We start from the raw sequence: 22,238 nt of genomic DNA, 5'->3' as shown, positions 1-22,238 counted from the left end.
TCTTCTCAAGTTCCTTTTTGGTAAATTTTTAAAAATACGATATTCTATTGAATATAGGCATTTTATCCAAAAAGATCCTGTCTGCGTGCATCTGAATCTAAATTAAGCCTTTCTGAATTTGCATTCCGCATTCCGAATAAATTATTGATATTTAACAAAATTGATACATTTGAATGTCGCGTAAAACTCGTTTCCCATAAATTCATTCAAGTTGCTCACAGCTTTACTTTGTTTCCCTAACTTGCAAGAAAGCGATAATTTTAAACGTTCATTGAAAATTATTGCGTAAAGCTACTAGGTGTAATATCTAATGCATAAATTATCAACTTATCTATTCCCGAACTCGCTGGGGAGGTTCCCCCTCCGTACCATAATGTTACGTGTGACGTGCGGGCTGTCTCGCCCCGCGTTAATAATCCATCAGATTGACAAAATCTTTGCATGGGCTCGACACTACTCAAGCCTTTCTCCTACCTTAACTTTCATGTGTGAGTGTCATTTGCACTCAAAGGGCACCTTTTATAAGGTCTTGATAAGCTCTATCACCATTTAAACCGAAAAGGGTTTCAGTGAATCTGACAATGGTAGTAGGTACCTAAATGTAATTCGGAGGATTTATTTAAAATACGTTGTAAGACCTAATCTTTATAGATAAGGGTATGATGGTGGTGTTCACTCTCAGCTGACCTTTCATATAGAGCGCAACTGCGACCTGTGATGACAAAGAGACACGATCTTTCAGAGCAATATGCTCTGGCGTCTTCAGTAGAAATAAAAGAACGTTACAAAGTAATAACGCAACGTTATCTAAGTACCTTCTATGACAGTGATTTCTCAGTAATGGACGAATTAAAAATTAATTTCGCGAAATAAAATTGCTCGTGTGATTTCACCGTGCAGTGTTAGTGTAGATTCCTCCCCGGCTCTCTAGGCGACCGTAACGTGCGAGTGCCACTTACCTGTTACAACTTATTGAATTATTTATGAAACTATCCACCTTATTGGATTGAAATATCGCGGTCCTATATGGCTTATTCGGCGAACAATGCCATTAAAGTGACGGCAACGCTAATTTAAAACTATTGTACGTATGCCATTAGGATGTATTCACATCGTTAGCGCGCAACCCATGTTTAAGGATATAAAGTTTGTTTTATGTTGTTTTTGTGTAATTGTGGTATGAAGTGTTAAAGTAAGGGCTAAAATATAGTTAAGCTATGAAAATTGACGTCATTATACGTATATTGTAACGGGCAACTTACTTAATGACTTCAAGTTAACTCTGACCCGCTATCTAAGAGTAGTTAGGAAATAAAGTTTTATCGGCCAATGTGTAAGAATACTTATTCTCGTTTATTGCTCTTCGCCCAGTCATCTCTTAAGCTATTAAATTCGTCGGAAACGTCACATAAAACGTTCGAATCGATTTCGCATAAACGATGGACGTGACCAGCCAAAAAGTGTATGGCGTCTAATTTGTCCGGATATTGAGTTTGTACTGATTGCAAACCCAAGATAAACTCAATCAAATGGTCTAAGCTGTTTTTTTTGTTCTGGTACCTACTTTGGCGTTTAGGTATGCGCACTCGTCGTTTCATTCGGCTACTAAGAAATCGCCCTTAGCATGGCAGTTCTTTGTGATTCCCGGTAAAAGAATATAGCATAAACCCCATCTGTTAGGCCTAGAAATATAACTACTTTACGTACTTGAGATGTTGGGATTTATTTACTACCTATATTTTCGGTTTTTAAAATATAATAATTCTATCCAGTCGTTTAGGTAATAAACTGAAATGCCAATTTGTTTTAGGTAGGTATCTACAGAAATTGCTATGTTCTAAAATATGTGTATTCTTTTAGCAAATTGGTATGAAAATTACAATAAAGCCAGCGGAAGCTTTATAAACGCTAATAAGCAATTTCATTAATACTAAGAAATGAGTTTCTGGGGAAACGCGATACACGAGTTTTTTTAATAATTTCATTTAGACTACCTATATCAAAAAACAAAGGAACAACATGTTGTCATATAAGTCCATAAAAGTTACTTTTTGGCATCGTTTGAGTTTTAATTAACATGGGAATTTGGCGAGTATTCGTAAACTGAAATTCAATTAGAAAGTTTGGCGCGAGTGACCATCAGATTAAGGGTCTGTCCTTAGATCGAAATTAATTGGCTCATGCAGATATTGTTGTAGCCGAGGACCCTCATCTCTGAGGATTTATGTCTAGTTGAGAAACCAGGAACGTCGACAATTTGTTTACCCTCCAAACAGGTCCTATTCTTGACTTTGATGTCAGCATTTTTGTTTAAATGAGTCGGAGTAACTCAAGGTCCTAAAATTAATTGATAGACAAATTATTACGATATTGTTCAGGAAAACTTGCGTGGGTGGTGTATTATTTATAAATATGAAATTTTGGCTAACGAATATTATTACGGCTAAAACAAGGAAGAAACGGTTGGGCCTCGTAAAGTGTACAACCCTATCACAAACAGAGTAGAAAACATTAACTAGACAAGTGACACGTCTAAAAAGTGAAAACTTCTGATTTATATAATTGATCGGAACACACTGGTTAAAACATAGGCTTCATATATGGATGGTATAGATATAGAGGTACTTACGTTCATGTCTAGTCATTTAAATAAATGAACAATGGTCAGGCTTGGTGAAATCAATATCTGCTACCGTTGACGACGAGTAGGTGCCTATGTTATTATTCCTTTCTATAACCACCGTGGGCGGTACTTCTAGACGTTAGTTCAGACATTTTGTGGTGTAGTATTAATATTATATTGACTATTATTATTTATTAAATTTTGTAGGTCTTTTTGTAAGTTCTTGAATTAATGAGGCCCAGGAAAAATATCATCAATCTGCAGTAGCAAGCAACACAAACAGTTTTGGTTGTTAAAAGGTGTTGTTATGAAGTGTTCTCAACTTTAAAATGAGTCATTTTTTTATACATACGAAGGTAATATAATCTGTGTTCCTACGATAATTGCTCATTGTTATACAAAACGAAATATAACAAAAAACAATAGCTTTTCCTTTCAGATCAGTTAAACCAATCAATCAAAAATTAAACTCCCAGACACTTTTTGGTGTCAAGTAATTTCTAATGAGTCTGTTGTTAACAAACTAAATAATTACATTACGTGGCCACGAGTTTCTTCTATTTTGAGCAAATTGAATTATATCTCTCACGGTTCGTTCCCTTTTGGGATAACGAGAGCTTCAAGCAATAACGACATGAGGTCTGCTCACTACTCGTAATGCCGCTGTATATGGCAATATTATATTTATGAGTGAGTAATACAATTGTTAAGCTTGAGTAAATTACGACGAAAAAGAACTCGACATTTTAATGGTTCATAAAATTCAATGAAAAAAAGGTGCGTCAGTTAACCAAATCAGTAATATCTGAAATTGGTTTTGTGTAGGTAACCTACAGCTTGATAACGTTGCAAAACTATTAGTCACCGTCATGTTTCTCGAAGAATAAGGAAGAGTGTGGTAATGTGAAAAAGTACACCACGGATTTATTACACAAGACATAAATGTGTAAGTACGTTGATTAAAGCATACGTTACTACATATATTATGATCTTCACCAGCAATAACTAAAAAAGTAAAAAGTCAGTCTTAGACATTTTGGTACAAACTTCATACGATCTGCATGATTCATTTCGAACAACCACTGGCCCTCTGAGTACTTACTTCAGCGACTTGGTAACTACTAAAATAATATTTTCGATTGTCTCAACCGTTTCGTTTTAGTAATTAACACTGAGTTAACGATATAAAATTAATCAACCCCCGCAATTACCGGTGGGGTCGAATATCGCCTCTGTCAAACAATTAGTGTTGATGTTTATCGGACGTTTGTCATCATTCATCTTGTCTGCCGCGAAGTAATTCTATTAAATAGTTTGTAACACAAAAACGTGGGCGTTGGACACGACACTGTAATCAAAGCTCCAAAAGTTGAACCAAGTTAATTTATTAGGTACAATATTGTTTTGGTAAGTGATACTGTAACGAAAATAAGATTTGATTCAGTTTTGACCTTTAAAAATATGATATTGTTTCCAAACTATTCTTTGCTAATTTCATTATATTGTTTTCCATAACATTTATTTTCTTTCCAAAAGATTATGGCATCAAAACTTTAACATGAAGTTCAAGAATCACTGAAATGTCTGCTACTACAAAGGAGGGTTGAGATCTGCAGTCGTTTCTGGCGGTCAAATCTTATCAGCCACATTGTGCACACAACCATGGCTGAATTTTATCGCAATGTCAGAAATAGTAGGGATACGCATCGTGAGAGAGGTTCAAGAACAGAGCATTAACCACAACCTGCCAAGACCAATTTATTTTATTATATTATAACTATTTCTCAAACAAGTGTTTGTGAATTACCGGAATTTATGTAGGTACGCGTATCGTAAATACACAGTAGTCAATTAATTTCAACCAAAATGCCCAAACACGTTGTGGTCATATTTTACAATAAACAAGTTTCGTGACGATAGTTAAAAAGGGGTTAAACACGCGTCATCTGTTTATTATCGGGCTATAACTTACAAATCGTTTAGTATAGGCGTATAAAAGTTTTATTAAAAGCTAACACGACATTGCAACTACTTTTTTACGTTGCAAGCTTTGCTTTTATATAATTTTCCAACTTTTCTAAAATTTCTAAAAATAAATAAACTTGAAGCTTAGTATTGTTCAAGCAAGACGTTTTCTCCGCGTGTTTCTCCTCAGGTATTCACGTTTTAGAGACTTGATCTACCTTTAAGTAAGCGGACACTGGTGAGGGTCTTACGGACCGCCCGTCGCAGTTTCTACACAAAGGACAGGTACAAAGACGGGAGTCTCGCACACTTTACGAAAATCTGAGATTTCTTAGCGGCACTGAATCTGAAGATATTACTTTTTATTTTCTATCTGTTCTAACAATTATTTTTAATTGAGCTCGCTCACAGAAAAATTAATGACGTTGAAATCCGTGAAAAGTAGGAGACGCTGCAGATTCACGAGTCGCGTAGCACATCTGTTACCGGTCTGCTCGCTCCTCTGACTTGTAATAATGGAATTAACGAGCTGGTTATGAACAAACGGCGTCTTCATTTCCAGGGTCCCGTTTATTCGTCCTTTGCCCTATTTCACTGCCACACCATTACACTGAATGAAATAATGGACTCAATATTGCTCTCATTTGGAAGGTCTTCACCACGTCTCACTAATATTTCCCAAGGTGTTTATGACGGAATAACAAAGTGAACGATGATAAATGTAATTTGATTACAAAAAGTATTAAAAAGTTAACAAGTAATTTAGTTTGGAGCTCGGTGTACTATCATTACAGGTCATTGTCATGTGTATGTTCATCAATAATTTTATGTATCGGAAAGGCACACATGTTTCGTTTTCAACTTTAATTACATTTATTAACTCGAGTTTAAACTGAATTTACGCTGTCACGCGTACAAAATCCATTCACTAAATAGCCCCATCTCGTATAATGAGAGAGGCTACGTAATCCAATTAATTAGCAGCGAGATGAAACTACATGCTAGTTGCACAATATCCCTCCTCCCGAGGCGGCTGTCCCTAACTGACCTATCCTTGCACTATTTTACGGAAACTAACCATTTCCCTAAGAATTTGTATCCTTATAATACATAATAAATTCTGATGGTCTTAGAAGGTCCGCACATTAAATTGAAGAGGTCCCAAGCGTAGCTCCGTCTGCGATAGTTACGCGAATTCCAATTTTTAGGTTATTGGGTTTCTTGAGGATAATTTACTTGAGTTGTCGTGAGTCCTATTAGATAGAAAATATGCTGGATTAACGATTCTATTATGTTTTATTGTTCCGCAACATATATTTCAAATTAGGCTCCTTTATATAATGTAGTTTTTGCAAGGTATATGAATAGTAAAAGTCAAAAAAGAATCACAAATTATGTGAAAATTGTCGCTGCAATAACAAATGAGTGCTGGCTGGGTTATTATTACTTTTGTCAGCGAAGGATTATTTTTGTCGTCAGTCCAAACTAGGACTAAATATTTCAATGAAACAGTGTATTTTCGTCTGTGTTAATTTTCGTGATAATCCCCTTGAGTTTAAGGAGAGTGTATTATGTAATGCAACTAATGCGGAGACGCGGTGTTGGCTTAGCCTTACTGTTTATCTGTTAATTATTTATGGTAATTATACTTAGCTCCTTGAACAGTAATTAGTCAGATAAGCGTGATTTTGACAATATTCCCGGTACTATTAATTAAATTTTAGAAGTCTTTGGGGAAATAAACGGTAAATGTAAGCGGGATCATAATGTGACTCTTGGGTTTGGCAGCAGCACTAAAAATGGCCGTTCACATAGTTTTAAATGTATAAAACATTGCTACTAGTTTATTTAAACGGATAATACATAGCTAAGTAAATTTATCTGTTAATAGGAGTCCTTAAATGTATCTTAGAAAAAAAGAAATTGTTCTCATTCTGAAAACATTAATTGTAATATTATATTTTTATATTTAAAAATAAATATTCGTATGCATGATTTAATAAATAATGTGCACCTAAGTAAGAACCACACGTGACATTTTCACACCGCTCGGTATCTATAAATAGGTAAACCGCACATCGGCTAGTTAGATACAATTGTAGCCAAACCGCGGAACGACGTGCATCGCCCAAAATATTCGACGCGTGACGGATTTTTATTACATTTTGACAACATTTATGCACCACTCATTGCTCTGGGGTATTTTTAAACGTTACTAATTGGTTAGTGCTGTATGTTATTTGTATGTAGCGATACTGGTTAGGCAATAGGGTAGTGTCCAGGGTCGAAATAATGAAATAATATTTAGTCCGCTTTTTAGATAATCAAAAAATATTGGATACGTATTTTTTTCTTTTTTTAATTAAACATAAAATGACAAAGATAATACACTTCAAAAATTAGGAGTGGGGGCCTTTTACGTCACAGTGTCCTGAAAATTGTAGCAACTTGTGACGTCACACTCAACTTTAACACGCTATATCTTAACAAGTTCTGATCCAATTTAAAAAAGAAAAAATACGTATCGCTTAATTTTGGACAATCTACAAGGCGGACTAATTATTATTTTTTAGGAAACTAGCCTATTGACAGTCACGAACAAAATTTAAACGAGGTAACCTATTATTACTTATCACATACCATTTAGTCATTTAGTATACCTTACATTACCATAGAGCTAAATTATCAAAATTCGTGAAGGGAAATATTCACTCAAAGAACTGTTTAACTGTACCCAAGTACTAACGTTAGATATCTACTTACCTATAATCCAATTCAGATCTATCCATGATAATGTTAACTACAAGCATACTAGTTTCAAGTACCTAATGATTAGCAACATCGCGTGTGAAAGCAATTTTTTGCTTCAACGCTCACTCCGCTTCGTAAGAGGCTGATACAATTAGACGTAGCTCTTTGACTATCTAAATGGACTTATAATTATGTACGGAATAGATTTCCGGTTAATCGGGAAGCTTCGGCTTTGATAGTCAATGTTCTCGTATTAATCACTGACCCTTGTCCAATACACAATGGACATCGTGTCAAACATCAAGTTCGTCTTTAACCAATTATGTTCCGATATCTGCTGTTGTGTGTAAACAATTTTTATAGGGTCACTGATTTGCTGTCACTCCCACGACAGAGGTAAATATTTTTTATATGAAGAACTTTATGGTCAAATCACAGTCTGTAGATATGTAAGCTTGCTCAAAATATATTAATTTAATTTATCTAATTTTGCAATTAGGCTACTCTGAACTTGGAGTCTTGGAGTCATATCTTCATAAAAAAACATCATACCCTAATGTTGTAACTTGGTAACTGTTCCCTACTTCTCCCTTTTCCATTTCCATGTACCTACCTAAATGCCTTTTCAGAATATGAGCACAAGCACGTGCGTAAACAAAGCGAATGTAAAAAGCACAAACAAAGCAGGAGAGCAGGGTAAACTGAGACACTTTGTCCAATGTCAATTATACTGGTGGCTGCAGAAAAGTCGATGTGTCTGGTCGCGCCTATTGTGCCATTCCGACGTAACTGTTTGCTGTTTTCAAGCCACTTTATACCGCGCGTAGGACATTCAAATGGCGAAGTGCTTTTGTCGGCAAATATTTTTTTTGTTTGTGAATACCTGGGAGAAAATGTGTTTCAGAGTTGCGAGTAATTTAATTGCTGGTCTGTATTTATCTGCAGTTAACTTGTCTTATTATAGGTTACCTTTAGACTCGGGTGCGCGGCTGCATCTAGGTGTAGCCGTCATGATGAAACACCTAATTGTAACCGAAGATAAGAGGTTACTACTAAGTATAGCTGCATATTGCCGGTTATACCTAGGAGTAGCTATACTTCGGGCTTTAACCCTAACATACATATATAATTAAGACAACATTTGTGTTAAATACATACATAGGTTTATTTACTATGTGCTCACATATATATCAATAAATTATATGTATATACAATAAATTATACTAAGTTGCAATTAATTATACGCCCAAACGTATAATAATGTCCGTAGGGGACCAATAAATCTGTCTTCGAAATAGATCTGTTAATATTTTATGAACCGACGGACAGAATTGATGCTTTATTATCTTGACAAATACTCGAGAGCCTCAATATGTGTAGTCTCACACAAATCTTCAGAGGCCCGGGGACAAACAAACTTCATTGTGAAATAAACAAAATGGTCTAAAAACAGTGAATCTACCCTAAGCTATTGTGATCGGATAATCGAACTAACATTTACCGATTTCGATGATGATATCAAGTCAAAACGTGAACTTTGACATCATATTAAATTGCATTTGCCCTTCAGAATGTTGAAGCTTGTTGATTCATTTTAGACCTTAAGCACTAGCGTGTATAGTGCAAACTAACTTGCTAACATCCACCTCGTCTTAATCCACACTTTAACGTCTCCGGACGTCCAATCCATCATTGACCAAAATTTTTCATAGCCCTTATACGAGGACAAACTGTGCTGAATATAACGATATTTATCAGCTGAATACCGCGAAGGAAAAGTTTTTATATTTTTTCCCGGCCGTTGTTGAACTCCCAGTGAGGTTTAATAAGACCTTGTTATTTTAACAAGACGGAAACTATTTGATGGATGACTTATCCGAGCCGAGAGTCTTTCCGAGCCTTACGAGTTTTACTTAACGCTTCAAAAACTAGGCGGACAAACTTTATCCACACTTAAACTTTCTTAAGTGTTAATCGATCATTGCTGGCCAATGATCTGTAAACTTCTTATTATGTTTTAGAAACTATTCTTAAAATAACAAATCTAGAAGCAAATACTTTAAATGCTGGTCTCTTCAAACGAAAAAGCTTTTTGTCGCAATATATAATCCCGCAAAATCTCAAACCCATTCGCAGAAAATAGATCCGGTAGTACGCAGGTCAATCGATAGACAGCTCATTTGTCAAAATTGTTCCACTAGTGTCGACACATGAGCGAAAAGGAACGGAAGAAAAACTGTTCCATTTAGTTTCGACGAAATCACTTAAAAATCCTCTCAAACATAAACAAAAACTTTAAATTGTTAGTGAAAATATCCTTCTCGAGGCACAAAAAGATTTAACAAAGAAAGCAGCAGCACAGCGCGCCAGCAACTGGACATAAATCGTCCGTAAACTTTACTATCACCACGTTTTCCTTTTACATTTTTGGATACTATGACAAAAGCATTTTAGGATGAAATGTGCAATATTTTATGAATTTAACTGCGGTTTTAGCCGATACAGAGTACTGTTGCATTGTGGTGAGGAGTTTTATGGCGAGATAGTAATAATGTACATGTATGGGCTCGTGGTTCACGGCTCATTAGTTTATATCGCGGCGTCCCGCGGCCCGCACTGCAACCGGAGACGAATGCATAACAACTACGTATAACGTATCCCGCTTTCCCCACTCATTAATATTAATATCCGTTAAGCCACCGCCGTAATCTTAAGGCACAGCGAAACTTACATTAGTTAGTAGGTTATACTTGACAGTAACATGAATACACTTTTGGCTTATATGCCGTATACGTGTGATTCTAAAGACAGGAGCCATACAGCCTCATTTATTTTATGATATACGACTTTTCCATAGCAGTTTAAAACGCTATTACTTACCCTTTTGCTTGAAGATTCTGTAGCAAAATGTTCAACAAAAAAGTTCAAAAACAAATGGAAAGTTATGAAGGAACTCCAGTTACAGTTGAAGACGACTTTTAAAAAAGAAAATATTTTTGAATTCCTTTCAACTTAAACTTTTTTATTCAGGTATGACTTGATACTTATATTCTTTTTAATTTGTAAAGTTTGCTGAACAAAAACAAATAGCAACAGGTATTACATGATGTTTTTCGTGTCTAAAGAACATTATAACGAGATGAGTTATTTTACGTAATCCGATACGATAATTTGGAACAGCCTTTTGATACAAAAGGTACTCCTTTTGATCAATAGCTTCAATAAATTGATTACATTAGAATACATAATCATTGAAAGCTTTCTGTTATATTTTTTTCTTTAAAACAAAGATAAAGAGTACGGTAGGCGAGACGTTAACACATTATCGTATAGTATATTTACAACCATTAACAGAGTTTAACAAACTTAATACTTAACTGATAAGCAACCATTATTAAAGTCATTAAGATATACTATAATTACGATTAAAGTACTCGTTGAAACCACTGTTTTTGTAATTATTATGTCTTATCGTTTTATTTTTATAAAAACATACAATGTTTGTTCTGTGTACATAAAAATATACTTATAGCAATTTTACGTTTCATTCCTTATACATCATGAAATTCCATATTTTATTTCATTCTTTTTCTACGAATCTACAGACTTTTGGTAGACAAATAGCACATATAATAAAGGAACAAATACGTAGACATTGTATGCACGCGTAGAAAAAATACTGACAGCAAAAGAATAACGTTATAAATTGTTGCAATAAAACAAGAAAAATAAGAGAAATAAATTATTATTTTACAAGTGGGGATGTCGCTATGTCGTTGGAGGGTGATGGCAGGCATATGGGGCGGGAACTTCACAGCTTTCAAAGCGTTAGTAAGCCATGTTAAATCCTGAGCCTTATACCGGCTTAGAGGATTTATTTTATTACGTTTACTTATTCAATGGTTAGATCGGGCTATGATGACCGTCCGGCAACGTTTAGAGGCTACTTAGTTAATTAAATGGTACACGAACGGCTGCCTCTGTGTACTATGTAATGTAAAGCTGTGATGACTTCAGTTAACTGGTTTAAAGCTGTTATTGTTAAGTTCTGCGTTACAAGGATCCAATTACAGTAATTGAAACATGATTTTTGGTAAACTGTTGGTATAAAGGCCATCCTAATTGTTATAGGTTTAAATTTTATGTAGGTACTCGTAAAACAAGCAAATAGTATGTATATTAACGTTGCATTGAAAAGCTTGACTCTTTAAAGCAGACATATAAATATATTTCTTCACTTGGTTCTATTTTAGTCACTATTTAATATGTACCTAACATAACTAATGGAGGATTACTAAATAAGTAAAGCCATTGTAGAATACATTTTCATCAGAACAATTTATGTGACTAAACCCCACATATACGTTAGATCCATAAGAAAATAAAAGAGCTGTTTTCAAAGAAAACAAAAACGAATTAAAACGAACCTAAATAAAAATGTACGTAAAATAATATTATTATTATGTACTTTCGTAAAAAAACACTCAACGCATATTAATTCAATAATTTTATGAAAGATTCGTATTATAATGCAAATCAATGAAATACTCAAACAATGGGTAGCTTTTACGAACATTATATGGAAAGCAAAATGAAAATATGAAACATTGTGCGTTCACCCTTCAAACCAATAAAGGCAATGTAAATAAAATCGTTTGAACACTACATTGAACACATTTTGAAAATAGAGGTCCAAACTTACGCAAATAGGTTTTCACTAAGTACATAATAAGTAACTAGCTTGTTATTAGGTCTCATTCAATATTTGTTATTCATCAAAGATACAAAGACGATTTTCGCATTGGCAAATAAAATGGTATGCTATAAAAGCAAATATTAATAAACCTATTTATTGGTAAAACAGGCATTATTGTGTAGCAAAAGTTTTATAATTGCTGTCAGCAGTTTTTTATAAGGCGTTTAGGAAATAAAGCCACAACGGACCACTAAACAAAAATATTCACTTCCCAGATTTTCATTTAAACTTCTGTACCTACATGAATTTTTCATACATTTTCCAGTTTGTTACAACAACTTCGTAGATAAAGTGTGTGCTCTATCTTCTGTAGTCTTAAATATGAGTTGAAAGTAATTCTATTGTATCGCAGTGCATTATACACACATTATTGTATCAGCTGGTAGTGAGCTCACGCTTTGTATACTCGTACGCCACTTTTCAATAAATTGCGTACCCTGGAGGATGCATTATCAAGCTGGGCTTTGTCTTGTTTATCGTTCAACTTTGTCATGCATAAAGAGTGTTTAATAATAGCAAATTTTAATTTTAATGCTATTTTCTTTTGTCTCGTAATCTTTATTGTAGTTGGTTGTATTAATGTTCGCTCGTTAAGCATTGTTGGGTTCGTTCAGCCACATGTTTACTAACTCCTAAACCACGTGTACACAAAAGGGCGCGCAATAAAAAATCAAGGTAAACTCTCCAACTCGAGGGACTTAATTGCTCTATTTCCACTCAGTATCAAAGGTACTCTGACGCAATTACGCTCACCCAGCCAATGCGTTCTCTCTCACTCCGCCCGCTGCGATTAAACGATTCAATTTTCGAAGTGGCAAACATTAATGAAGAGTTCCTCGTCTATTTTACGCTCAGCAAGCATAAATTTGGCGGCGCGGAAAAATATCACAGTATTTTTAGAACATATTGCATTTTATCCTACAGAGAAATTGATTCCGTAATATTCTCGTTTTTGAAACCCATTTATTCTGTTCTTTGAACGCAATTTGTAGTCACTTAAGAAAACTTTATTAAGATTTATATTGTAGGGGCTATAAAATTGAATACAAGCAAAATTAGTTTAGCACTTCAAAATCATCTGCGGCCGGGGATTTGGCAAATGTAATCTGGTTAGTTTCCCTCTCTGAAACAATTCTTTAATCTTGGAAAATAAAGCTTTTCCACAATTAAGTCAATCACGCCTGTTTAACTCGATTTTCTTTTAAGAAACCTATTACAGGCCGCAGGGACCATTCCCGGGAAGAGGCTAGGGGCTAAATTGCTCCGAGGTAAAACCAGTCAATTTAAATGGTAAAAGAGTTTCATTTTAAAAAATGTCAATGCAAATGACGCCGCAGGAAAGTTCTTTATTAGCATACTGACTTAAACCTAGATACATTTTGTAGACCGCAATAATAAAGTCTAATAAATTTTGCAGCTAATTATTTGGTTCAAATAAAGCGATTCTACAATTAAATAACGACTATAAGTTATTCTCAATATCATCCAATAAATGTAAAGTTTAATTCCAAAATTCAAATTAACAAAAGCTGTTTATGCCAAGTGTTTGTCCTATTACAAAGTAATTTTAGGCAAAAGGTAAGGAATTATGATAATCCAAATCATACTGAATTAATAAAGACGTCTCTGAAGATAAGACAGGAATACGAAGTAGAATTATATTACGTAGTACAAAGCTTTCAGGCGAGCTCCGTTTGCGCGGTGTTTTTTGTTTCCCTCTTCAACAGTAGCTTGATGATATAATAATGACTCACGAGGCCGACGCAAACATCTTTTCGAATAAAAGAAAAAGGTCAAAAACAATACGAGAGGCGTACTTCCTTAGTTCCTTTAGTAGCGGCGCTTGCTTGCGCTTTGTCAGCACTCAGGGTAGTTAGACTTAATTAATGATGGTACACTGTTGATAACTTCTGAACAATGTAAGATGGAGATATTGCTGCAAGTTTTGTCTTTCAAACAATCCTTTCGAAGCAAGAAAATACATTCATAAGGCAAATCTTGCTTCTCTTATGTTTAGTTTAGCAAATAGTCTTTGCTTTTACATATTCTACGTAATATTTGACTAGAATCAGAATTGTATGAGATCTTGGAAATGCAAATAGGTCGACGTACCAACACAATATTTATTTGTTATGTATGTTGCATGATATTGGAATGCTTGAGATAGCTTTTATTTTTACATTGAAACGAATAATTTTAGTTAATTTTCTTTATTTAGATCATATATATTATTATGTAGATAAAAGATACGTGTAGGTATAATGCGGTAAACAATTCATTTGAGCATTTCCCTCAACCGTTGGCGTATAATCTTCCCCCTGGGATTCCTCGGCATTTCTTCAATGAACCTTACGCCGCCCCTTAATTGCATAAATGGTGGCACCTGAAAAATTAAACAACTGTATTGAGCTAATTAGCATTAGGTACATAGTTAGGTGTTTCCACCTTAATACTACACTTAAATACTCATTGTTTTTATTGCCTAAATCATCGTTGTTGCGTATACTTGCGTAGATACTCTAAATTAAATCTTAAAAATGAATTTTAACATCAAATAGGATCTAAGTGTCGAAGTAAAATTGGTTTCGTTATGCAAAACTGTCGAAGGTTTGGGACAATTTTGTATCACGGAGGTTTTTGCTCTCGGCGTCGTTCAACGGATTACCAGATTATCAGACTCTTGGGTAAATTTCGTGTTACATTTTCTTATTATTGTCAACAAAGGCTTAAGTTTTCATAACAGTTGATAATATTCGTGATTATATTACTATCTCCTATCCTTATCTTCGTAGAATTTCTTATACTTTCGCTGTGATACGAAATTGTTGGAATGTTTGTTGAAAATGTAGTTTTTAAACTTTGCCAATATTTGGTATCGAGAACTTTGTAAGTTTGATTTTTGAGTACCTATTTTGTGAGTTGAAAACAACTCATTTAAATGAAAATTAAATGTGTAAAACGTGAACGGGAAATAAGTACGTGTAACATGCCTATAATCTTGTTTTAGATAGCAGGCAAATATTACCGACTCAAAACTACTTATACCTCACTATATCTATATAGAAATCGACATCTTAAAAAATATATAAGTCATACCTCCGTGGAAACATAATCTATCAACTCCTGTTCAGTAACATCGACGCCATTTTGTTTAACTATGAAGGCCGATGGCTCTTCTCCGTAGACAGGCACCGGTTTACCCACCACGCCGGCTTCTTTCACTCCTGGGTGCAGTTGGAGAATAGTTTCCAATTCCAATGGTGCTATCTGTTATGAGACATAAGTTATATGTAGGTATAAGTAAAGCAGTTGTTAAAAATCAATATTAATAAGTAATGACTCATTCTAGAATTCAGATTATGACACGTTAGACATTTTGAGAAATAATTTTAAAGGTTAAACTTAGTCAAAAAGACAAAAATCGAGGCCCTAAATTGTAGGCCACACACGAAAGTTAAGTCGCTTGTGTTAGAACTTCACATAAAAAAACAATGAAACTAAACTAAACCCAAAATAGCAAAGTAGATAAATCATACATTCGTAATAAGAAGCGGATCTAGTAACGCGTAGATAATACGGTTGCTCATTCACAAGACGTAAAACCTCCTAGAAAGGATTTCTCAAGATGAAAAGGTGTGGATTGTATTTCGTGGACAGTGTTAGTGCGAGCTAATATTATCTACAAAAACCTCGCAGCTTATTGCGGGAATAAGACACGTTTATATATTTTTTGTACCGTCCAGTTTGTGATGTCTTAGTTCTCTCGGAATTTCTTACGTAACTGTCTCCTTTTTGTGAGTTAAGAACTTCTTTAAAGGTAAGTAAGACGACTGAAAATATATTTATAAAATATTTTCATTTTGATTCTTGTATTTGTTGGTTTGTGTTAAAATTTTAAAATGAATTATTATTTTAAATCTTATTGCGGTATCTGGAAAATGGATTGCCTCATTCCTTTTTCGTATCGTCATCATCTTTTTACGAGGAAAAGATTGATCTTTATTTGTGCAGAAAATAATTCACAGGTTATTAACGTAGAAAAGTCGAGCATTGCAAGAGGAAAAAGCTAAAAATACCTTACCTTATAACCGTCATACACAATAATCTCCTTGATTCTCTCGACGATATAAAAGTACTTGTCTTCATCATAGTAACCCAAGTCTCCGGTTTTGAAGAAGCCATCTTCGTCCAAGTATTCTGACGGTGGGACCCCAATGTAACCCTTCATGAAGACTGGGCCCCTCAAACATATTTCGCCGCGTTGTTTGGGACCCACAGTTTTACGGGTTTCTGGGTCCACGACCTGGGTGTAAAGTGTTCGATTTGTTACTTGATATCCGAGATACTAGGAAGACTTTGTAGAGTAAATCGCGTGTAGTCTATATTTACGAGTATTAACTTTTTATGTTATACGTTGTGAAAATGTACAATATACGGGAACGTGAATTTTTACGTGGGTATTAAGCATCGTATTTGTATTGTTTTCAGAAAATAAATAGAAAGTACCTTTAAAGTAATGCCAGGGGAAGCCATTCCGACGCTTCCAGACTTAGGACCTTTTGTACCCCAGCTCTCTGAGGTCAATTCCCCAGCCTCGGTCATTCCATAACCTTGTAGAATATTTTTTAGCTTGGGAAATCTACAATTGTAACAAAAAACTATTAATTGCTTCACTTATTGTTAACTACTTCAAAGTGTTTGATTGTATGCCGTAATAGTCTCCACGTGTAATTAAGTCAAATAAGCGGTTGTTATGAAACACGGAAGCACAAACTGATATGCTGGTAAAAAAGGAAGTACACAACATAATGAATTCATAATTCATAAAACCCCAAAGAGAAAATCGATAAGCTAAATGAAACGATAAACCAATCGATACTCGCCTTGATTTGACCTCTTGTATCGTCTTGTTATGAAGAGGCGATGAACGGGAGTATATAATTTTGAGTGAATCGAGATTACATTTTTCTGCTTCCTTCGCCTTTGATAGGTAGCAAACAAAAGATGGTACTATAAAGGCTATGTTAACCTGCAAAATTATATAAAGAGAACAAAGATTTTAATCTCGGATGGTTCAACGTAAATAGGTTAATGTAAGTAGAATAAAAGCAAGGAAGCTTGGTTCGGGTACAAACTTCAGGAGATAAAGATGTTGTTTTAGCTTCCAAAATCGTGGCCTTTATACTTTTCTATATTTCTCTTTTAGAAAATAACAAATGCGAACGCTCTAAAAAGGCAGCTACACAATCAGAATGTTGGTGACAACTGGGTTCTTGTTTTGAAAGCGGTTTGTCATTTCAGGTCATCATTTATAACGGTGGCCTTCAAAAGGTCAGGTGCGTATTCACAGCCGGCGCACATTTTATGAAAAGATTCATGAATGTGGAAGAAGCGAACGAGGTGTGTAAATATTGTACCGTATACAGCTCCGTAGTTTCTGCTAACTCCCGTGGGACCATAGTATGAAGCGTGCATTTGTGTGTGGGAGTAATCCGTGATGTTGTGTTAAACAACATTTTGAAATCAGGTGACATATAGCGTAGGAAATATTTAGGATCCCCGTACCGACGATGGACGAAGTATTATCAGCATTGTCGGCATTTTTTAAATAAACAAGTATTGGAAATATTGTTATAAATATATACATAAAAATCTAATTTTTGATTTTTTATCGTCATTACAGATTTTATAGACATCAATTTGGTTATTACGACTTCATCACCAACGAAGAGTACGAATCAGAATAAATAAAACGCTTACAGAAATTCATAAAAATCCGTGCAAATAACCAACTTGTTGTATACTTACGTCACAGTCTTGCACAGTTTTCAGGAAAGTTACAGGTTCTGCTTCATTAATGTACACAATTTTTCTTCCAAGAAGTAAAAATTTGTAAGTCATAAAAGTGTCGTAATTATGATACCATTCTCCGAAGAGAAACGCTGTTTTTAGAGACTCGTCGCTGAAACTGAAATATTCGCTCGTTATATTAATATGGCACTCAATTATGTGTTATTATATAAGCGAAATTATTTGTGATACCTAAGCAATGTGCAGTAGAGTAAGTAAGATTAAAAATTCTGTGCATATATGAGTTACTTAGGTATATAGGAAATTAAATACTTGTAACTTTAAGCGTTAAAATGTTCTCTCTATAAAACTTTTAATCTAAAATGTACTTGTTGTTTTACTCTAGAATTGGATTCTATCGAAAACATTTTACACACATAGGCGCTATACAATATTCATGTTTGAGAGACAGCACAAAAAAAATACTACGCCCCTTTTTCAATCAACACTGATAGATGAACTACAAAACTTTTATCGTAAACGTAAACGCTTCAAACTGTTCTAGGGGCGATGTTAATTAACATAGTTGATACTCACTCATCAGGCAGACTATTGAGGATGCAATTTAAATGTGTCAGTTGTACGCCTTTTGGCATGCCCGTGGTGCCGGAGGAATACAAAATGAAGGCGATGTCAGACTGTCCCTGAACTTGCACCGGCTCAAACTTATTTACGTCAGCATCATCCGTGACCAAAGTTCTGATGGAAATTACTGATTCCGTGCCATCGTCCAGTGTTACGAACTTCTCAATGCAATCAAAGCTCTTTAGTATGTCACTGTAGGTGTTCCAAAAGTGATTTGAGCAAATGAAATATTTGGGACGTGTTAAGCTTATCTTGTGTTTTAAAGCAGCTGAAAAATAAATTATTTAAACATTGCTTTATTAATCTCCTTATTCATGGAGATTTAATTATTTGAGGCAGCAAATGATAAATCGAATATGTAAATAAAGTGGTTGCCGTAATTGCCAATGGAGAAGTATATAGCTCAATCCATTCACCCAAGGCACAAACGTACTTCATTATTTTAAACTTGTAATTCGGAATATAAAATACATGAGGCGTTTAAAGAATGTTGTGGAAGTAAGATATATCGTCTCACCTCTCCCGCTCTTTAAATCATAGGGGGTGTACGTGGCCCCGGTGAACACGATTGCAAGAACCGTCGGGACGAATTCATTGCGTTTTTCGGATCCCACTGCAACAATGTCGCCCCGCCCCACACCCAGCTTTGTCAAAGCCACGGACATATTGACGGCATATTGTGTGAATTCCTTGTATGTTAGTTTCTCACGTGTATCGCCTAGCTCCTAGAAATTGGATACGGAATTGTTAGAACTTATAGATAGAATAACAATTTAAATTATCTAGGTTTAAGTTTATTTTAGCACTAAAGTGGAATGTTTTTAAAACCTTGTAACCATGTTATATATTACTATTTACTATAGACTGATATATTCGGTACTTAGTATTAATATTAGGCTGCCGAGGTGGATGGGGGTTGCTGCAGATCGAGCAAAGTGGCGAACCTCGGGGGAGGCCTTTGTCCAGCAGTGGACTTTTTTCGGCTCACACGACGACCTAGAATAAGCAACATGGAAAAGAAAGACTTACCAATGCTATTTCATTTTTATGAAGACGAAGTCGATCCAAAAGAAACTTGCCAAAATTCAAATGTGCTGGCACTTGCACATTTTGATCACCAAATACGTAATTATCGTCGTTGAACATTTTTCACTCTTTGAAACCTAGCTAGCAATCACTTGCTAATTGAAATAAGAATGAGCGTATCTTCTATTTATACAATAGAATGGAAATTATTTTTAATTGATTTTAATGTCTATGCCTATCTTAATGATTTATTATCTTTGAGATAAATAAAGTAAGCGTTAGCACACACTACAGTCAACAAACATGGACTAATACTGCTGTTTAGTATTCGTAGAGATTTTGCACGCCCAGTGCCGTTGTAAAGTAGTTTTGTAAACACAATAGTGTAATAAATCTTCAAAAAGATTACTGAGCAAAGTGTACACTCGTAGTAGTAACAATTGTAACTTAGTTGCCCTACTAGACCGCCATGGCCACACTACTAACTGGATAAAACGTCCTTTTGTTTAAATACATGCGGTCTGCTACTGGTCATTAAGTAATGAGGATACTAATGATAAATTAGTGTAATCATCGTCATAGCAATAGCCCTCTTTCGGTACACCATAGAAAATATAAGTACACTAGCTTCCGCCCGCGGCCTCACCAGCGTAAAGTTCGGTTATATAGCGTTTCCAAGAGAATTCTTCAAAAGTCCGGGATAAAACTATCCTATGTTCTTTCTCAAGGTCAACTCTATCTCTGTACCAAATTTTATTAAAATCAGTTCAGTGGTTTAGACGTGAAAGCGTAACAGACAGACAGACAGACAGACGGACAGATAGACAGACAGAGTTACTTTTTTTACTTTACTTATAATAAAAGAGAAAGGTATTTCTTTAATGTGGTTCATTCAGTAAAAACAGACCTAACAGTGTTGACTTATCGTTAGAATATTTAATGAGCTATTTACTTGGTAATTGATTGATTACTGAATGGGTATTTCAACCGAGTTTATTGTATTTTGTTAGGTACTATTAAACTTTCTGATTTATTAGTTCTTGCTTGAATTGTTTTTAATAATACATACATACATCCTTCATTAGACTAAGATATCGCGTTACTCTCGACCACGGAGTAAAGAAAGATGAGTGGAGATACCATAATGTAGGTAGGTCAGGCGCCTTCTTCTAGGTCAAATTCTTAAGGAGTGACTAATACGATCAGTTACGAGTGAACCAACGAGGAGTTTGGGTTCTTTGAGACATCTGTCATCGATGTTTGAAATAAAAAAAAATGTCGTGCCCAAAGAGGGCGTACAAGGGCGGAGAGAGTTACGTTTCTCATCCCCCACACACTCGCATTTTGGTGCAATACTTTCTAAGGAGATTTTTCGTTATGGCACCTCCGCATTTATTCATTTTATTCTCGTAGTATCGTTTGACATATTTGTCACTCCCGTTCACTATTATTCAAGGAAAATGAAGTCCTTGTTATTTTCGGTAGATTATTCCGCGAATTTGTTTACCATTCTATCTAAACATAATTATCAAATTCTACGGAATAGAAGCGTATTGTATTTCCCCATGGGACAAAAAGGAATCTTTGAACAACATAGTTTGTCGACTAATCTCTCTTCAAGATCATGCTTTCTATCAAAATATAAATTAATAGTAATAGTAGTGAGAATTATGTGGTTCCTACCAGATTCATGTTTATTTAGTCTCTTTATTTCCTAATTTATTTCTACCCTTACTAAAACTAGCACGTTGCCCGCGTATTCATCTGTAATATGTATGTATTTACCTTGGATCCCGGTAAAAGAATGAAATTTCACCGGGACTCTTGTTCAAATAGATAATTAATCTGTAGATATCCAGAAGTAGTAAAACAGAAAGTGACCCTGTTATACCTGCCGCCCAGCTCCACAGATGTGAGAAGAAACCAATGGTATGCAACGCTAAAACGTTCTCTAGTATTATCCCAGTTGATAACTCGATTTAAATTATAAAAGTAAAATATAGGTACCTACGTAGCTAGCATCGTAGGTACAATAGTGTTCGACACGATTTTTTATTCTATCGATGAACATCTCGAGAGACGAGTTTGTACTATTCTCCGTACCAAATCAAAGGAAGCACAGAAAATCTCCAACAATCGCGCAACACTTTCGAGATGCACGTTATTGTCCAATCCGATTGGAAATTCACGAGTGGAAACTCGAATGCAGTAAATTACTAAGTAAGGTATCGATTGTTCGGACTGAAAAGGGCAGTGTACCAGATTGTTTCAAGTTATATATTAATGGTTGATGGCCGTATGCCGACTGTACTGTGCCTCTTCGTGCATTCATGGCCCAGAAAAAGTTCTTTGATAATAAATAAAAAATAGAGAAAAAAATACTGTTTCAGCCAGACTGAAATAAATGTAAACATAGCAAGCAACATACAAGTTTTTTTTCAAATTATGAAAAAAAACTTGTTTCTTCAAATCAGTACTTTCTGTATTTTTCTTTGTAAAGTTAATTTCAGCATGATAATATTTATATAGTTTTTATGATGAGTTTGCTTGTCCACAAATGAAATACAATTTTTCATTGTGTACACCGTTTACTTTACGACAGCTGTATTGATTTCGCAATATCAGATACAAAGGTAAACTTTCAAGGGAGGCGGTTAATTAAAGGAAATTGTGGAACTTTTG

General features: G+C 34.9%; 1 protein-coding gene across 1 annotated transcript; it reads right to left on the bottom strand.

The window, feature by feature from the left end:
* Window positions 1–13,415: 13,415 nt before the first annotated feature.
* LOC110380450 (uncharacterized) lies at window positions 13,416–19,727 on the bottom strand. Its single transcript, XM_049837017.2, has 9 exons — window positions 19,560–19,727; window positions 19,048–19,255; window positions 18,483–18,798; window positions 17,904–18,063; window positions 16,979–17,124; window positions 16,602–16,734; window positions 16,177–16,398; window positions 15,192–15,362; window positions 13,416–14,478 (listed from the first exon to the last, which is right to left on the bottom strand). Exons 1-9 carry the CDS (start codon window positions 19,674–19,676, stop codon window positions 14,371–14,373), a joined length of 1,581 nt encoding a protein of 526 aa, XP_049692974.2. The 5' UTR covers window positions 19,677–19,727; the 3' UTR covers window positions 13,416–14,370.
* Between the last annotated feature and the right edge of the window lie 2,511 nt (window positions 19,728–22,238).

The sequence above is a fragment of the Helicoverpa armigera genome, chromosome 14, assembly GCF_030705265.1.
Source record: "Helicoverpa armigera isolate CAAS_96S chromosome 14, ASM3070526v1, whole genome shotgun sequence".
In the NCBI taxonomy this organism is placed as follows: domain Eukaryota; kingdom Metazoa; phylum Arthropoda; class Insecta; order Lepidoptera; family Noctuidae; genus Helicoverpa; species Helicoverpa armigera.
This window is presented reverse-complemented; position numbering and strand designations above follow the sequence as displayed.

Bases quoted from the DNA above. Each gene is read 5' to 3' on its own strand.
- LOC110380450 (XM_049837017.2), bottom strand. From the start codon at position 19,676: ATGTTCAACGACGATAATTACGTATTTGGTGATCAAAATGTGCAAGTG. The intron at 18,064-18,482 runs GTGAGTATCAAC...CGAATATTTCAG, and splicing joins CTCAATAGTCTGCCTGATGA to TTTCAGCGACGAGTCTCTAA. The intron at 16,399-16,601 runs GTACTTTCTATT...CTTTACACCCAG, and splicing joins CCCCTGGCATTACTTTAAAG to GTCGTGGACCCAGAAACCCG.